Consider the following 17,588-nt stretch of genomic DNA (forward strand, 5'->3'; position numbering starts at 1 on the left):
TGTGTATTGTAAGACTGATTCTATATGAACTGTTGTATATCGTACATTCAATGACTTTTCATTGACACCCCAGAGATGCCTTCATTCGGTCATAAAAGATACATTATTTGCTATAACAAATTCAAAAGTACAACCATGTACACGTGGTCCCAGTATTATTACACTACGTCAAATCCAGTATTATTATACCAATAACAATACGAGGCAAAAGCACACTTGACTAACCTGTCCTTCGCCGACACTGTCTGTGTCGATGATGGTGACCACACCAGGGTTGTGGGGACTACGGCGGCTGGTGTTATGTGGTGTGCCCTCCTCATCTGGAGTGCCTGCTGGTATGGTGCCTGCCAACTGGGTGACCACTTTGCCCACCATTGTCAGGCCTGTCTTTAGAGTCTGGAAGAAAAGCAAAAACAAGTATGATTTGTGCTTAAAAATCAAATCAACACAATGTAAAAATGGTAAATGGTTTGTATATATATATATATAGCGCTTTTCTAGTCTTGATGACCACTCAAAGCGCTTCACATTACAGTTTGCCACTCACCCATTCACACACACACATTCATACAGTGCATCTATTAGCAGCACTTTTTTTTGTTCTATGAGGGGCAATTCAGGGTTCAGCATCTTGCCCAAGGACACTTCGGCATGCAGATGGGGAGGACTAGGAATCGAACTGCCGACCTTCTGGTTGGAGGACGAACGCTCTACCCCTCAGCCCCCTACTGTCTGCATATTTCTGATATACTGTATTTAATAATAATTCATTCAGATTGAAATGGCTGCTTGCATGGAATATGAGCAGGAGAGCTGCCAGGTACATGGGTGTATGTACAAATGCCCAATACTCTGTGTGTGTCTCTGGTGTCACTGTGTGCATGCACCATGTTCACTTGATGCCTGCTGATAACATGTAGTGCAGATGACTTGTAGCACTGTAGCCACACAAGACACCCAAGTGTGTGTGTGTGTGTGTGTGTGCGCATGTGGGCGCGTGCTCCTCTGTGTCCGTTTAAGGCCCAGCCAGGGTGTCTGGCTCAAACACACCTCTGTGGCTCGATCGAGGGAAATGGATAGTGCTGCTTAAGTGGAGTCTATCTCACCTACTACACTGTCTTTTGCTAATGGAGTCCAACGCGTGTGACTGTGTGTCTTTGTGTGTGTAAGCGCCAAAGGGGCCCCGGAGAGCCTAATCAGGCATTCAGACTAGGCGGCCCTGTCAATAGAGTGTGGCGCCTTGCGTTTGTTGGGTCTGAGGATCACCCACTGTCTCTCTTTGCCACTTGGCCAGGCACACTAACAGTGTCTGCTGCCTGTGTGTGTGTATGTACACCTTCATGTGTGTGTGTGTGTGTGAGATTCCACAGGAGCCATCAATTATTAAGGGAGGCGTTTGGCTCCTAATTGATCAACACTAATGTGTTTTCTAATCACTGCAGTTGTGGAGTTCTTAGTGGTAGTCCAAACAGGGGCTATTGATCTGCCGGTGGAGAGGGGGAGTCTGGAGGCAGATCATGTCTGAAAAACACATGAACACACACACACATACACACACATACACAACACACACAGTTACGGCCTAATGTCGCCATCTAAACAAATTACAACCTAATTTCTCAATCATACACCCAGGAGTGATAGGTAACAAGACTGATGTGATTTACGGTGAGCAGATTTGGAACAGGGAGTCCAGTTGGTCAGAGCCGGTGCACTCACTCTTTAATCCTTTTTATAAACAAAAGCCATTACAATTTAATGCAACCCCCCCTCCCAAACCCCCACCCTTTTTGTTTCCATGTCTCTGGACGTCAGCACTAAGAGCCAGCGTGTCGCGCCACAAGCCAGAAGGAGATACCTTGTCATCCATATTGAGATATATGGTCCTAAATGAGGAGAGGGCAGGCAAGCAGACTGCCTGTCTGCATATCAATACCCCCGCCATTGTCTACTCCTTACCATGCTGGTAATCTGTTTGTGTCACAGTGTTTTTTGTTTTTTATGTACACTATCATTAGCCTGCTAATGAGACTTCTCTCACACTAGCTGTTAGGACTTGTAAGGTAAGGAAGGATACACTTGCTCTTTGTAAATCAATTAGCACCTTCTTTGGGACTGAAGGGATAATCAGACTAGAACCATATGAGGAGCTAGCTAGTTAGCATGTGTTTGCGAGCAGCTAAATCAGACCAGGAATGAATGTCATCTGGTATCAAAGGGGGCTTTTGGCTGTTAGTGAGCCATCTCAGAGTCACTCCCCTGTGGAGATGAGTGAAACAAGACCGTTAGGGTGAAACAGATTACAGTGGTATAAAAGAAAACAGATAGGCAGTTTGATGAAGTGTCTCATAAGCTCAGCACCAGTTAGGAGGGCGCGCCAGGTGGATCCAATGTCAGCACATTTAGAGATGGTGTAGGCAGAACCTGAAATACTGTATCATGAGCCTTTCAAAAAATCGTGGTGGCTTAAGAAAGACCTTCTAACTATAGCCAGACAATAACATCTTTTTCCAAACGTTTAAAGATAATGGCAAACTAAATGGAGCCAGTCCTCCTGTGGTGAGAAATGGCGAAAGACAATTTTCAATTAAGATTTTAAAACCTGTACAAAATATGGTATAACTTGAAGGTGCGCACTGGAGTTTGTTTCTTTTTTCCAATTTAGGGCTGTGTAGTGGTCACAAAATGTTTTTCCCTAATTTGTATTTGTTAATTGTTATATTTGCTACACTTTACAGGAAATAGGGTCATCTGACAGACAACAAAAGTCGCACTTGAATGCTTTCACTAATAGAAAGTGGGGACGTAATATGTTTTTATCCGACACTGTTTAGTTTCAGGATATTAGCTTTGAAATGCAACAATGCACACACTGGATGATTTGGCCAGAATATCAAACCACACGTGTGTAGGAAACGATTTCACAGTGGCGATTTCCAGGGACTTGAAATCTCACAGAAACTTCAATATTTTCTTCTTGTTCTTCTTCTTCTGTTTTTTATGGCAGTTGGCAAACAACTTCTAGGTATATAACCACCACCTGCTGAACTAGAGTGTGAAACACTCGTGTGAAGAAACCTGACTTAAGAAGCAAGAGAAAAAAGGAGGGCGTATTAATTTTGCAGTGCAAGCCGGAGGTGAGTTGGAAATTTATTGTTGGTTTTAGTAGCAGCTTTAGTAGCAGCTGTATGCAACATCCGGTTGGTGACTCTTTCCGGTCCGCTCCCTCTCTCACGCTATTGCAGGTTTCTTTCAGAGCCAATTATTCGGGATTTGGGAGGCTCCGACTCAAATGGTAGCATTAATATTATTTTGTAGACCCCTCACAAGGAAGGGGCCAATCGGGTCTCAAATCAGACCAATTATCCTCTAGTGTGCAGCAGCCATAAGCTGGAGAAGAAAAAAAAGAGCAAAAATGTGAAATGGCCAGTGGCACTCCTAAAACTCTAATTTATGAGATTTAACTGCAGAGATAAACCAGTAAATCTGAGGTCTTCTTGCCTTTTACTGTTTGTTAGCTTTTAAGCTCTGAAGGCTAAACCAAAAGGAGATGGTCTGCTCAACGGATGATTTCCTATTTGTGTCACCAGCTTGTCCCGCCCTTATCATTGAATCATTAGCTACTTTGAGCCATGGCACTTACTGCAGCTTGATCGCCATTGCTACCTTGTGAGCTTCCTCACTGGGATAGGTTGGCCCGAGAAATATCCCCCCAGTTGATCCTTTGTTGCTGGGTATTGGAAGGACACTTTTCTAGGCTGCATTGGTAGCTTTTGAAATGGGACAGCATAGCTGGGCACTGTGATCTTCAAATCTTCAAATGCATACTACAAAGGATGCAGCTCCTGAATTGGGACACATCTGACGTGTTCATGTACTGTTTTAGTCATACTAGGACATCTAATCATTAGCCAAAAGGTCCTCTTCTGTGCAGAAATCACAATAACTCCCGATTATAATTGAAGTGTTGAGCAGTGTAGCTGACTCAGTCTCAGTTTGTTAAACCTCTGTTCAGTCCTACAGAGGTGGTTTGAATGACGCTCCTTAATTCTAATGCTAACTTCTGCAACGTGCTGAGATTCTGGTTCAATCTGTTATAATTTGGCAACACTTGCCCTTCTCTTTTGAACCCCACCGTAAATATAAGACAGAAAGTCAACAATATAATCGAAAAACAGAAGAAGGTGTCTTTGTGTTGTCACTTACTTTGGCAGCATTAATCACTGTCGCTGTGTAGGACTGTGCATTGTCACCACAAGCTCCTCCACGAGACTGGTGACATCTTATCAGCTGCAAAAACATGTCCAAATTAGTACAAGACATACATTATAGGTCTACAGAAGATGTATGAAGAGAGAGTGGGGAAGAGAGAATGGGGAGTGTGACTATGGAAAGTTCCCAGGTTCATTCTTTGGATGAAATTTATTTCTTTTCCAAAGAAATATTGCACAACCAAACAGCCAATCTACACTGATTAAATTTCAAATACAATATCTCTTGAATGATTCTGCCCCAATATTACTCTTACTATTCACAAAACTACATTTCTGGAAATCCTCAGGCAGTCACACAAACAGTGGACCCATCTGTCAATTACCTGAGTGGCCCAGCACCAAAACACTATTATGCAATAAATGTATTGCAGAGTGGTTTTTGTAAATATCCCATTAAAGAGAAGAGAACAGAAAACTCCTGTGCATCTGTTGATTTTCAAAACGTTATCATCTCTAGTGGACTCTTCTAGGAATGAGTTGTTTATCCAGAGAGATTAAAGAAGCAGAAAATAGATAAAAATACATTTTTTGGATTGTAAATATGTCGCTTTTCTGATAAGACACTGCCACAATGGATGAGCGTGTGTGTGTGTTTGTGTGTGTGTGGGTGCACTCTACCTTGTTCTCGGCATAGGCTAGCCAACGGCTTCCAAGAGATATTGGATTGAGGCTGGGGCCAGGGCAAGGAAAGCAGCCTGAGAAGACACAAAGACAGCCATGCTAACAGGGGCACCAATGGTAATTACAATACAAATAAACATTCACACACATTTTTGTAAACATCCTCAACAAAGGTTTGTCTGAACAGCAAAAAAGAAAAACCAAACACATATGCAGGGATTTTCATAAACCTCCTGCTGGAAAACTGGAGAGTGTCTGTAACATTAAACAATTAATGTGTTTGTGGGGAGTCTCTTGTTTAGGAAGAAAAATCGGAGTCTTATGAGGGTGACGTGTTTGTACATGGTGTGCTCAGTATGACCTAATGGAGACTGTGGTACCCAATAAATTGAGGATGACTCCTCTGCTGATTGACCAGCACAATAATCCCTGTGGGGACATGCACACAAACACAATTGCACACATTTACACGCAAACCGAACTGGTGGGATGTCAGCAGAAGTAAAAATAGCAACAAATAACCCTAAGTGACAAACAAAACCCTGTGTTCACTAACCGATAAATGTCTTGGCGATTACAAGGAGGAATTTTTCTATTCCCACTCAAACAGATGTGGAAGTAAACAACTGCAACACAAACAAGAACATAGAGCAATCTTTGCCTAACATCGAAACTAAGTTCCAGCATGTCTAAACACACAGGCAACAAAATGTTGATTCAATAATGATCACACATGCTGTGTTTGAGACCATGAACTGTCTTCACGCGCACACGCACACGCACACAGCACACACACACACACACACGCACACACACAGCTAATAGATGGAGGTGTGGGGGGGAAAGGCTTGCTGACAATAATTTAGTGCTCTGGGAGCAGATGAGGTGGAGGCAGACAGTAATGTAGTGTGCTGTGTTGGAGGGCGGGGTGGGTTGGGGTGTTGTGGGGGGATATTGAGGTAAGCCACAAGGGTAGTTGGTAGCGCCAGAGAAGCCTTTTGTGCCTCTCCAAGGCCAAGGGGAGCCCAGGCGGTGAGATAACATGTGTTAGACATCCTGGGGTGGGGGGCATGAGAGCGGGGGGCAGTGGAGGGGAAACACATGATGGTTGGAATCAAAGGAAGAGTAAGCGGGGATCAGGCTTCAGAAGGCTGAACCCTATTGCCATGACCAGTACCAAAATAAAGCCTCACACGCACGCCACCAAGCAGACAGTTTTTTCTCACCAACTCAATCCTTACTCTCTGCCATCATGCCTCTCGACGATCAACATGAAACACATGACAGACCAGACAGAGTGAGACAAGCTCTCGCTGTCAAAGGAAAATATGCAGTGAATAAGAAATGACAAAAACAGATTTGGGTGGAGAGAACTGCACAAGATGTGTGCAGCATGATTTGTTCACGACACGGTTAAGAGTGCATGAGCAGAAACTGATCTGTGAGCATGGAATCAGCCTTGCAGCTGATCTGCAGGACTAAAGGTTGAGCTCACTGAAAAGACTGTCTGGATGTTGCACCTTTTTTTTGCTCAGGTAGTTTTCAGGTTCTTCTTTTTATGATTTAACATAAGAAAATAATATAATTGAAATATAGCTAAGGAGCTTTGAGGTATAAAAGCATCCGGCTCCAAATGTAAGGCCAGGGTAAGATTATCTTTATCAACCCAAAACCCTAGAGCCAGATATGGCACACAGGTTTCCTCAGAAGAGAACACCATGCACCTGTGTGAGTTTCACAGTGTTGGGAAAGCAGAAAGCTGTGATGGGAAAGGGAGTTGGACAGCTCTCATTTGGGGGATGATGGTTCAAAAACTATGACTTGTAGCTCTAACATTTTCTGCAACAGCCATGCAGTCCTATGCATGCAAATGTATGTCTGATTGATTGACTGACTGACTATGTGCACAATAATATATTTTCATTTTAAAACTGTGTTTCAAAATGAGAGTGGTCTCTATATAGAGAAGTATTTTAGCTCTGTATCAGGAAGTGTCTCTGTCCATACTAGCAAACCTATATTGAACTTGACTGCTGCATAACATGTAGTGTAAGATGACTTGACTTCATTTGACCAGTACATGCTCTTTATTGAAAATAATGTCTATTTTCTGTTTTGCCAAAGAACCTACAGAACTCGGATAATAGTTGTGTCGATGCAAGACTGCATCATTCACTTTTCTTTGAAACACATAGGCGAGAAGGTGGTATGTATGAAGGGTGGTATAACTCAAAATGGTGAAAAGTGAGAGCAGTGGCAATAATTAGTTGGCTTCAAAGACGAAAAACAGTAATTATTATTAATATTACATGAAACTAATACTTAACCAGTTGCCACAGACATCCTTTTACTGTACCATAAAAGATAGGTACCAAACCATGATTATTGGGTGTTGTTCCCTCAGTTAAGCTGGACCGGACCATGGAATCAGGATGAACAGAAAAAGAAGGTTGGTGGCGGTGACTGAGCCCCGGCTCATCAGCCCACACCACTTGAATACAACGTGAGAGCATAAACATGAGATGGGCCATGAGTGCTCCAAAAACATGACATCTCCACCACCACATCCATGGAGAAGAGGACATACGACAGGAGAACATCTGGTCCAACACAGAGGTCTGCGCACATCACAGAACCCTTTGTTTACTGCTTTTAGGGCCCAAACAGACTGAACAGCATTATGGAGAGGAGGCCCCAGTATTCTGAAACGATTAATAACTATTGAGCATGTTTGGTTTCCTGTGGCCCAGACACTGATATGGAAGGGAGGCAGACAAAGAGGAGACACATTAAAGCCAGCCTGTAAGGTCAGTTTACTCCAGTCAATGACTTAAGTGGACAGCAATGGCCTTGTAATACAGTCTGGCCTTTCTTTCACGGCATCCTTCAGCAGACATGGCAGGTACAGCCAGGAGAATGCAAGAGCTGTGTTGTAAACAGTTTTCCTGTGTTGAGCTTCAAATGGAGGGCTTCACATCCTACGCTGATAAAAGCATTGCAGTCACGACACACAGCTAGAGAGCCGCCGCACTGCAGCAGCCTCATAGATTGGCTGTATTACATCCAATGATCTGCTTTGTGTTTGTTTGGCTTGTGTGATGCCAACGTGACAGAGTCACTGATCATGTTTGGCAATGTTAGTGTTAACTTACGTAACAGGCACCGTTTGATTGCACTACTGCATATGGACCAGAACCCCGGAGGTTTGTCCCAACATCTCACAAATACAATAAACTATTAACATTTCATATGTGACGACAATCTGATCCAAACAACGACTGATCTTCTTATGTAGCAAACAAACTGTCCTCCTTTTGTTGCCAGGGAGGAAGTGACAGATTGGACAATTTGACAAGGGTTAAATACCCTTATAAGAAGCTGCACAAAAAGAGGTGTCATACTGCAATATAAATTATTTTACAAATACACTGTGGTGTGCTGACAAACTTTCTGTACAGCAGGATAAATATGAAACAAATCCTTACTTGTGACAAAGAACTTCTTGGTGAAGGTGCAGCTGTCAAATGCAGCAATCTTCTCTTGCAGGCTCACCACAAGAATACTGGAGGAAGGAGAAAACAGTCCATTTGATACAACAACGTAAATTTAATTTGCAAAGTATCATTTGATGTATTATCCAACAGTACATACTGTTTGTTGCAGTGAAGATCATAGATAGGTGTCTTGAACTGAATGGATTTGACCATCTCCCCTGTCCGTAGAGAATACAGGTCGACACAACAGTAGGGGGGGCTTGTCCTGAAAACAGAAAACAATGACTGTTGTCAGTTTTAACGGTTGATAAAACTTCAGGGCACGATACAGACGTGTGATGACTATTATTTCAATAAACACACATTTGATGACACACATAACTAACATATGTAACCAGATGAGATAACTAATAAAATGTTAAGATATTAAAAATATTCGTCATCACTTTTTCTTGAAATTAGTTTTTCTGTACCTCTTTCTCTGCTTAAAAGAAAACAGTGTTTTAACAGTCCTTTTTAATATTTCAAATGCATCCATCACCACTATAGGACTCTCTACACATCAGCTGTGTAACACTTTTTTTTTTTTTATCCCTTCCCAAAGTACAACTCAGAACAAAAGTATGTATATATGAGACTTTGAATAATTAAATTCTACTACCTCTGTCGGTGAGGCTGGCTGATTTTAGAAGTCCGATTTTTATTCTTTCTTCAGTAAATTATTTTAGTAATTCTAACTACAGTATATCATACTAAACACCCACGCACACACATCTTCTGTGGATTTGTTGAGAGAGAAAATGAAAACACTGGCCACTAAACTACACATCAAGCTACATTTTGCTGTAACCATCTCTCTACTGTTTCCCCCAGTAGCTCCCTGGAGAACTCATACAGTGTGTGTTTCTCACCGGCCTGCCTCTTCTGAGGACCCACGTAGTGAAAGGGAGGAAAATGTAGGGCAAAAGGGGAAATGCTTTGTCATGCAACACATTTGCTAGAAGCCTTTCTATCAACACGGCAAAGAAGAGGGCTGCATGAGGCCGGCAGCGGCTGGTGGCAGAGGGAGATTTAAACATAAATCTTAATCAACCAAGCTCCCCCTCTACCATTACCACCCGTCCCCTGTGCCCCTTTCCTCTGTCTGCAAGGAAAGCCTCTACTGGTCTTCTAGCTCTCTTTCATTCCTGGTGAGGGCTGTGGTGCCGCGTTGGCTGAGGATGCAGGGGTGAACTGTGGTGTTAGTTTTATTTCTTGAGCCACAGGACTAAGTGCTTTCAACAGTCTATTTAGTCTGCCTGTGCATACAGAGTGCAGTTATATGCTTCATCAGTCTTTGCATGGACAAACAGGAAGCACTGGCTGGTTCTTAAAATTGCAACTAAGGTCATCGTATGTGAAGTTTTCCTTTAAAGACAAGAATATAAAGACTAATGATAATAATTGTAATAACAATGTGCTGCTGTAAAAGAACAAAGAAACAAATGCTTGCATTGGTTATATGGAGGCTGTGATGGTTAGGTTAGGAGGGGAGGTTAGGCTGATTTGACAACTTGATCAATGAGGGAACCCCCTTCCTGCTGACTAGAGCCAGGGCAAGACACCATTAGGAAATAACAAGTTTAAACAGTGGACAGCTATTGCCAAGTCCCAGAGGGAAATCTGGACATTATTCAAATGACGAGCTCATAATGGGAAGACTTTCATCCATTACACGATACAGATGACCTCAGCCATGTTGAATATTCCTGCAGAACACCCTGTTCCACTGACCAACTGCTGTCTCAAGGTCGGTCTGCCTTCAAAACCATTACTGTTCCTCCTTTTCTTCTTTATGGTGGAAAAATATCTGCTTCTCTCCCATTCTACGCTCTGACACGCGCACACACTTTGTGAGGTATCATTGGCAAACAGGGAGAAAATTACCCATAGTATAGCGAATACTTTAAACGGCCACATAATAGTGAAAATGGAAGCGCTTACAGATAAGGAAAGTGGAAAAAGTGTGATACCTAAGAACACTGCTGTTTTACCAGCCTCAGTGTGTCATAGCCAGCAAGGGCTTTCAATATGGTGCAGGAACTAGTTCGCATGAAAACTAACATGTCAAAAAAAAATCTACAACCATGCTAGCAGCTCTTTGAGGTTATAGAGTATATAGCCTCATCATGCTAACCTGTCCACAATGGCTTACATCAGGGGTCTTCAATGTTTTTCAGGCCAAGGGCCCCCAAACTGATGGAGAGATGGAGCAGGGACCTCCTACTATATATATATGTGTGCATTGCTGACTGAAAGATAACATCTTCTGCCTCCATTTATCCGTTCGCTACAATATGTCGGATTCATGTTAATGTGTATTTAAAGACATTTAAATTAGTGGGGAAAAAAATTGGTTGGAAAAATTAAAAAAATATAAAAAATTGTCTAATCAACCAAAAATTTCGCGACCCCCGCCTGCAGTACCTTCGCGGACCCCCTGTTGAAGACCTCTGGCTTACATCATTAGCATTCTAATGTTTAGCAGATATAATGTTCACCATGTTTGTCTGGATCGTGTTTAGCATGTTAGCATGCAAACAGTTGCTTTTGGCAATAAAAAGTCATTAAGACTCCTCCAGTGGGGACATAAAATGTATCCAATAGTTGTGGATGTGTTTCATTCTTGACTAAAGTCATGGACAAACTGACCCACAGTATAGTCCTTTAAAAATGTATATAAAATGAAATTATATGATTGTAAGAATCTGTCTTATTTGTTTTCCCTCTAATACTTAGGATAGCTTCTCTTTGTTTAAAGGTAGAAGATTAATGCATCAGAGGACTACAGTGTATGGGGAAAGATGGACATTATATGAATAAATATAGGAAATGTCTGTAAAATAGATAAAAATTCATTCTATATAAACTGAAAAAAATGTACATTAGCTCTCTAACTCTCCTCAGAAGTTATCAATCACACTGTAGGAACGTCATTGAAAAGGCCTGACGTCAAATCCATATAACGGCAGCTCCACAAAACAGAAGGTCATAGCAAGCCTTTAGGCTCCACCCACCATAATGGTCAAATGGAACACTTTCTGTAAACTGTGTGCACAGCTGTCAAAGAATCTGGTTCTCTGAGCCGATGCAGGGCCATGATTCCAAGCAGCAGCTGACACCACAGACACAAACCGGACTCCATCAGCCAGTGATAAAGCCATCATCCAGCATTGCTCACACACACACACACACACACACACACACACACACACACACACACACACACAGTGTGTTAGTTGACATCAGAGGCAAAAATTTGACATCAGAGGCAAAAATTTGACAGACAATTAATTGTTCTTATACAGACAAAGGCACCCTGAGTTGCAAGATGGAATAACTGCTACAAAAATATCCAACAAACTTCTTTTGATTGATAAATGAGCTAAACCCATTGGGAGTGTATGTGTCCCGTGTGTGTGAGAGAGAGAGAGAGAGAGAGAGAGAGAGAGAGAGAGAGAGAGAGAGAGAGAGAGAGAGAGAGAGAGAGAGAGAGAGAGAGAGAGAGAGAGAGAGAGAGAGAGAGAGAGAGAGAGAAACTGCCTGGATGTTTGCACAAGTGTGTTCCTGCCTCCAGTCGAATTGAATATTTACTGAAGTAGATAGAAGAGGTGCCACAGAAAAACGATTTGAACAATCCCTGATTCATTTTTCCATCCTGATGGTTAACGTCTCTGTCAACATTTCAAAGGGCCAGACGCTGCAAGCACGTTTACCATTACCATTCAAGAGCACAGGAATTAAGATTAATACAAAAATTTCACCCAACGATAATTTACTTTCAGGCGGCTACATCATCGATTTCAGCATTATCAGAGTCCAATCAATCCAATTCGAAGCTCCATCCCGAAAAATGGGCCTCTAGAAATTGATTCAAAGGGACAATGATAACCCATTATTATAGAATAAAAATGGCACAGCGTTCAATTGTTTTGCTTTTGCAGTATTTTAACAAATGACCTAGTTCTAATGGAGGCAATGCGGGGTCAGATGTAATAAGATTTCCTGATGCCGGGGACATTGGGGCGTAGGTTGAAAGCAAGGCTAAATCACAATTATCATTATGGATTATGGCGGGATGTCAGTCCTTGCACATGTTAAGGTGACGCCGAGCACCATTCCCCAGCTCAGTAACAGGCCTATTATGATGGCCCTATTAGATCAATGTGTCAATTACTATTACTCAAACTGGCCCTTGGGTCTGAAAGGATATAAAACGAAGGAGATGGAGGAAAGGAGGCTTGGCTCATTTACTTCCTCTGATAGGACAAGAAGCCACTCCACAAATTACGAAGAAAAGGAACGGCAATCCAGATACCAAACACATAAAATGCAGGAGGATAGTAAAACATGATCCTTTTTGTTAGCAATAAAATCTTGGTCAAATTGTCTTATTTCCTTATATTTTTTTTTTTTCTAATTTCAGACTTTTTTTTATTAAGGGTAAGTTTTTATATGACTTCTTTGAGTAATGACAAATTCTAAATGAATTTGAGAAGTTTAGCCTCCTTTGTTTACCAGACGCACAAGGCCCTGTTCATGTATGGCAATAATATGCGTCTCTACATGAATTTCCAGTGTCTACATGTGATCAGATCTCACTTCCACACTCCACTTGTTATTAAATGTGTCCATCAATTCCATATGCAAAGACCAAATGAATCGTATTGTATTTAACTGACGGGAGGCAGCAATGAACTCCCCTGCCTAGCCTGCCCGAATCTGAAAGAAAAGAAGAAATCAAAACAACACAGATTGGGTCTATTCCTTGATCAGAGATGCCCCTGTAGCTCTATAGTCTATTCTAAATGATGACAATTATCACTTAGCAGAAAATGTTAAAAAGTTTTCCCAATCTGCATGCCGAAGTGTCCTTGGGCAAAATACTGAACCCCAAACTGCTGACCATAGATGCACTGTATGAATGTGTGTGTGTGTGAATGGCAATAAACTGTACTGTAAAGTGCTTTGAGTGGTCATCAAGAATAGAAAAGTGCTATATAAATACAGACCATTTACAATTTACCATAAAAAATATGATACTGGTGATAAAAGTCTCCATTATTATTAATTAATCTGGAGTTAATCTAATGTTGTCAAGACATTGCACTTCATGGTGGCTTCAGATTAAATCAGGAGATCAACTGAGTCATTAGGATATAACCATGAATATCTGAAAGCAATGTATTACCAATTTAACTACATATAAAGAAAAATAATAGTTAAAAAATTATAAAAAATAAGACCAAACATTTGGCCCCTTGACCTTTGGTATAGGTACAGAAACGACATTACATTGACACTGATATCAACAGACATATACAACAAAACTGGGTCATATAGGTACAGTTACAACTTTTAAAAGAAAGGAAGATCACCCACAGTGCAAATAGTTGAAATTTAGATTTCTTTTTGTTTTAAATCCCAAGTTGCTACACTGTAAAGCAACCTGAGGGCACACATGTTGGATCAATCTGTCATTGGAATGGCCTTACATCAAACCCTGGCTGTTGTTTTTCTGTCCAACTGCTCTACCGCTATGCTGCACTGGACCAGCTTTGAAAAACCTCCTAAAAACAATATGTTTAAAGTAACTTTAACGTCCATGTGTGACACTTAATTTCAGATATGTCCCTGTTTACAATCGTCGTTACGGCCCTGATTGAGCCATTATCAGCAATCTATTGTGTGTTCCTCGTCGCTGATGAAACATGTTGACATCTGTTATTTTAATTTACACATCAATGCTGTGCCTATTTCATGAGCGTTTTCCCTCTGGCTGAGAGACTTGGCTCACATATGTTTTATGAACGCGAACTGAACCAGGAGATCAAAACCACAAGATTTCATGTGGCTGTAGAAAGCATAGATGGGAATTAAAAAGCAGGCAAATAAATTCATTTACAAGGAAGGGACGTCACCACATTTCCGACTGCTACAAAGTTTTATAAGCTCTCCAAATACGAACAACAATTACATGCTGTGGGAATGCTAAACAAATACAACCTCCTTTTGGGAAATCTAGGCTGGCTCTGCTACAAGAGAAAACTCGGATCCTTCAACTGTTGAACTTCTGAGGAATAGTATTTCAACTCAAACAGGCCTTTAAATACAAAATCTAGAATATTAAGATGTACATTTGCAATGTTGATTAGTTTATGCCAACCTTCAACAAGTTAAGTTATTCTCAGAACTTTATTCTTGGCGGGACCGATAAGTCTCTCATAATACTAAACTTAATAAACTTTACACGTGGACTGTGGCTCGGTCCCCAGCACCTTGACCTTGGTTCAATTCCCGTCTCCTCCAGTCTGCATTCTGAAGTGTTGTTGAGCAAGATACTGAACCCAAAATTGCCCCTGTCCTCCTTGAATACATGTGTATAAATGGTGGGTGATAGAAAAATGAAAGCATGTGCTAATAGGTGAATGCAACTCGAACTGTGAAGTGCTTTGAGTTGTCAATAAGGCTGGAAAACCTCTTTATAAATACAGTCCATTCACCATTACCATTGGCGCTGCAAACATTAAACACAATATTATCAGTATACCACTGAACCAGGAACATGCATCTACATGTGCCGTAAGTATCTGGTTATCTGGTTGCCCTCTAATGTTACTATTAAACCCCACCTCAAGGTCCATTTAGTAGCTATAGTTGCGGTCAATCATTGTCACATTAAATTTACCAGAACATGCACTTTGCCAACTTTTCATAGAATTGCAGATTATGTTCAAGTCTAAACGGGAAATCCTATGTGCATCAACAATTCCGTGACAACTGAAAAAGAAAAAATTGTATTGCATCATTCTTTCCTTTCTCCCTCCTGTTTTTTTTGTTTTGTTTTTCACTCCCACTTCACTCTCTTCTCATTCTCAGCTCAAACAGCACCGCCATGCAAACACTGGCCACATCAGAGGCTGCTAGGGGCCTAAAGGGAGCCACAGTCATTCCTGCAGGCTGCAGGCATTAGTAGGAAAGTAATTAGGGTAAAAAGTTCAACCACAGCTCCAGGTCTGTGGGGCTGCCTGAAATACATCTACTTCACTGTTAAAAACTGTGCACGGAGTAAAATGGCCTGCGTTTTGGAAACATTGTGTATTTCTTTCAGTGCGGGTATGTGAGAGCATGCACAGACCTACTCATTCTTCGTGTTTCTGTATTAAAACATTTTATAATCGCTAAAAGTGCAGTAAAATAGCAAAGAAAACCATTAACTTTGATTGCAGTCGCTACAAAAGTAGGAAGACGGATTTTATTAAAATGAGAACTGCCCAATAACAAATGGTGTTACAATGAAAAACATTCAATGTTCAGTGGCTTCAATAAACATTCAGACATTTACACTTTTGTAAGCTTTATTATGTTGTAAATTTAATTTTAAGATCTGGTGGTCAAATTTGGTGAGCGGGGGGGCCATGTGCATAGAACTAGTATGAGACAACTTTTTCTTTGTGTTTGCTTTGTGGAAGGGATGTACTACATGGTCAGAGATGGGGACGTACGGGGAGGATTTTTTTCCTTTTCCACGATAGCCGACAATCATTAACCGTTTAGTTTAAAATGTTCTTTTCCACATGGATGAGTGGCTGTGACACATAAAAAAATACCAATACAATTACTAAGGGTGCATTTGTACATTTTCAGATTTAAAACAGAGTTTCACCAAAGTTTCATGATGATCCAATTTTTTTTCACTTCTCATGATGACGTGGGACAGTGGTACAGTGGTTAGCACTGACGCCTCACTGCACGACAGTTTGAATCCCAGTTCGGCCAGGACCTTTTCATAGAGACGTTTTGCTGGTTCACCCCGTGTCTCCCTGAGTTTTATCTGAGTACTAAATGATAAGTGGTAAAAAAGCATGGATGGGTAGAAGTATGTTTTATAACCATCCTCAGCAGGAACAATTCAGTGTAACGGTAGATGGTACACCCCAATGTATAGTCACTGAATCAAATTCTGTGGGAGACACTGCCACTGTATTTGCCGACCATGAATTCCGCGTATCCCCTCTTCCCTTGACAGCAGTAAAGTGGGTATTAATATTCATTACCTAAACCATAGCTTGCATTAGATCCAATTTTAGCCATTTTAGCCTTGTATGCCAGTTTTCTGTCTAAACTAAGTGAAAGCACTTGACAAAAGACACATCTGGTCAGGGAGGAGTCCTTTCTTTCGCTTTGAAACGTCAAAGCTGAGTCTAGAGACATGACAAGTTAACTTTGCCTTTCATATGCATGTGCATCAGGAGATGAGCAAGAAGACAGCTTCAAGCCAGGATACAACATGTGTGTTCAATGCAACAAATGACTTAATGATTATTTCATCAGGTCCTAATAAATCTGGCTCGAAAAACTCACTTTCCAGTCTTCACAAAAATCTCCCTGCTTGCTGGAGGTTCAAGACACACTCAATAACCTCTCGTTACATCCTCCACTAAAAATTGAGCATCAGTGCAATTTGTGAACAACTGAAACTTTACACCACTTTTTGACGTTACAACTTTACACCTCTTTCTTAATAACCCTTATTTTCCTTATAACAAGCAGTCTGACAGAGCTTAAATATGATTGTTACACAACTGTTTCTGGTCTCTCTCTCTCTCTCTCTCTCTCTCTGCCCCTCACTTCCCCATCTTTTCCACCCACCTCTCCTCACTCCCCCATTTTCCTCCTCTCACCCCAACCGGTCGAAGCAGATTGCCCCCCCCATTGAGTCCGGTTCTGATAAGAGGGGGAGTTTTTTTCTCTCCAAAGTCACCAAAGTATTTGCTTGTTGTGGGAACAGTTTTTTTATGTTCATTTTTAAGGTCTTGACTGAAATAATATATGTTCTGATTTGGTGCTATACAAATAAAATCTAATTGAGTTGAATAGTCCGTTTTGTTACTCATAATCCTGTTCTAGCTCAGAGAATAGGCAGGGAACAAGGCAGACCCTAAGTGAGAATCACAGACTATATAAATTGTGTATCAGATTTACTCTCAGGAATTATGCTAAAAGTTGAAGTTAAAAATAACTTCACACGTGCACTACAACCCTAAGATCACCACCTCTCACCTTCAGACAAAATTGAATATTTCCAGTAGGTGTGAACATGTTTCGCACGGACAGTCACCAGTTGTGTGCTGCACGTGTGAAAAAGGCATCTGTCCAG

General features: G+C 41.3%; 1 protein-coding gene across 5 annotated transcripts in view; it reads right to left on the reverse strand.

The window, feature by feature from the left end:
• Nucleotides 1–17,588, reverse strand: part of bcas3 (BCAS3 microtubule associated cell migration factor) — a 318,499-nt gene that overhangs the window by 276,275 nt on the left and 24,636 nt on the right. For all 5 annotated transcript variants that reach the window (XM_035154599.2, XM_035154598.2, XM_035154597.2 and 2 more), the window contains exons 8-12: nucleotides 8,547–8,654; nucleotides 8,381–8,457; nucleotides 4,893–4,969; nucleotides 4,207–4,290; nucleotides 226–396 (exon numbers count right to left, since the gene is read on the reverse strand). In XM_035154599.2, coding sequence (XP_035010490.1) covers nucleotides 226–396; nucleotides 4,207–4,290; nucleotides 4,893–4,969; nucleotides 8,381–8,457; nucleotides 8,547–8,654 — 517 coding nt within the window. The remainder of the gene's footprint in view (nucleotides 1–225; nucleotides 397–4,206; nucleotides 4,291–4,892; nucleotides 4,970–8,380; nucleotides 8,458–8,546; nucleotides 8,655–17,588) is intronic.

Source organism: Hippoglossus stenolepis, chromosome 4 (genome assembly GCF_022539355.2).
Source record: "Hippoglossus stenolepis isolate QCI-W04-F060 chromosome 4, HSTE1.2, whole genome shotgun sequence".
Lineage (NCBI taxonomy): Eukaryota > Metazoa > Chordata > Actinopteri > Pleuronectiformes > Pleuronectidae > Hippoglossus > Hippoglossus stenolepis.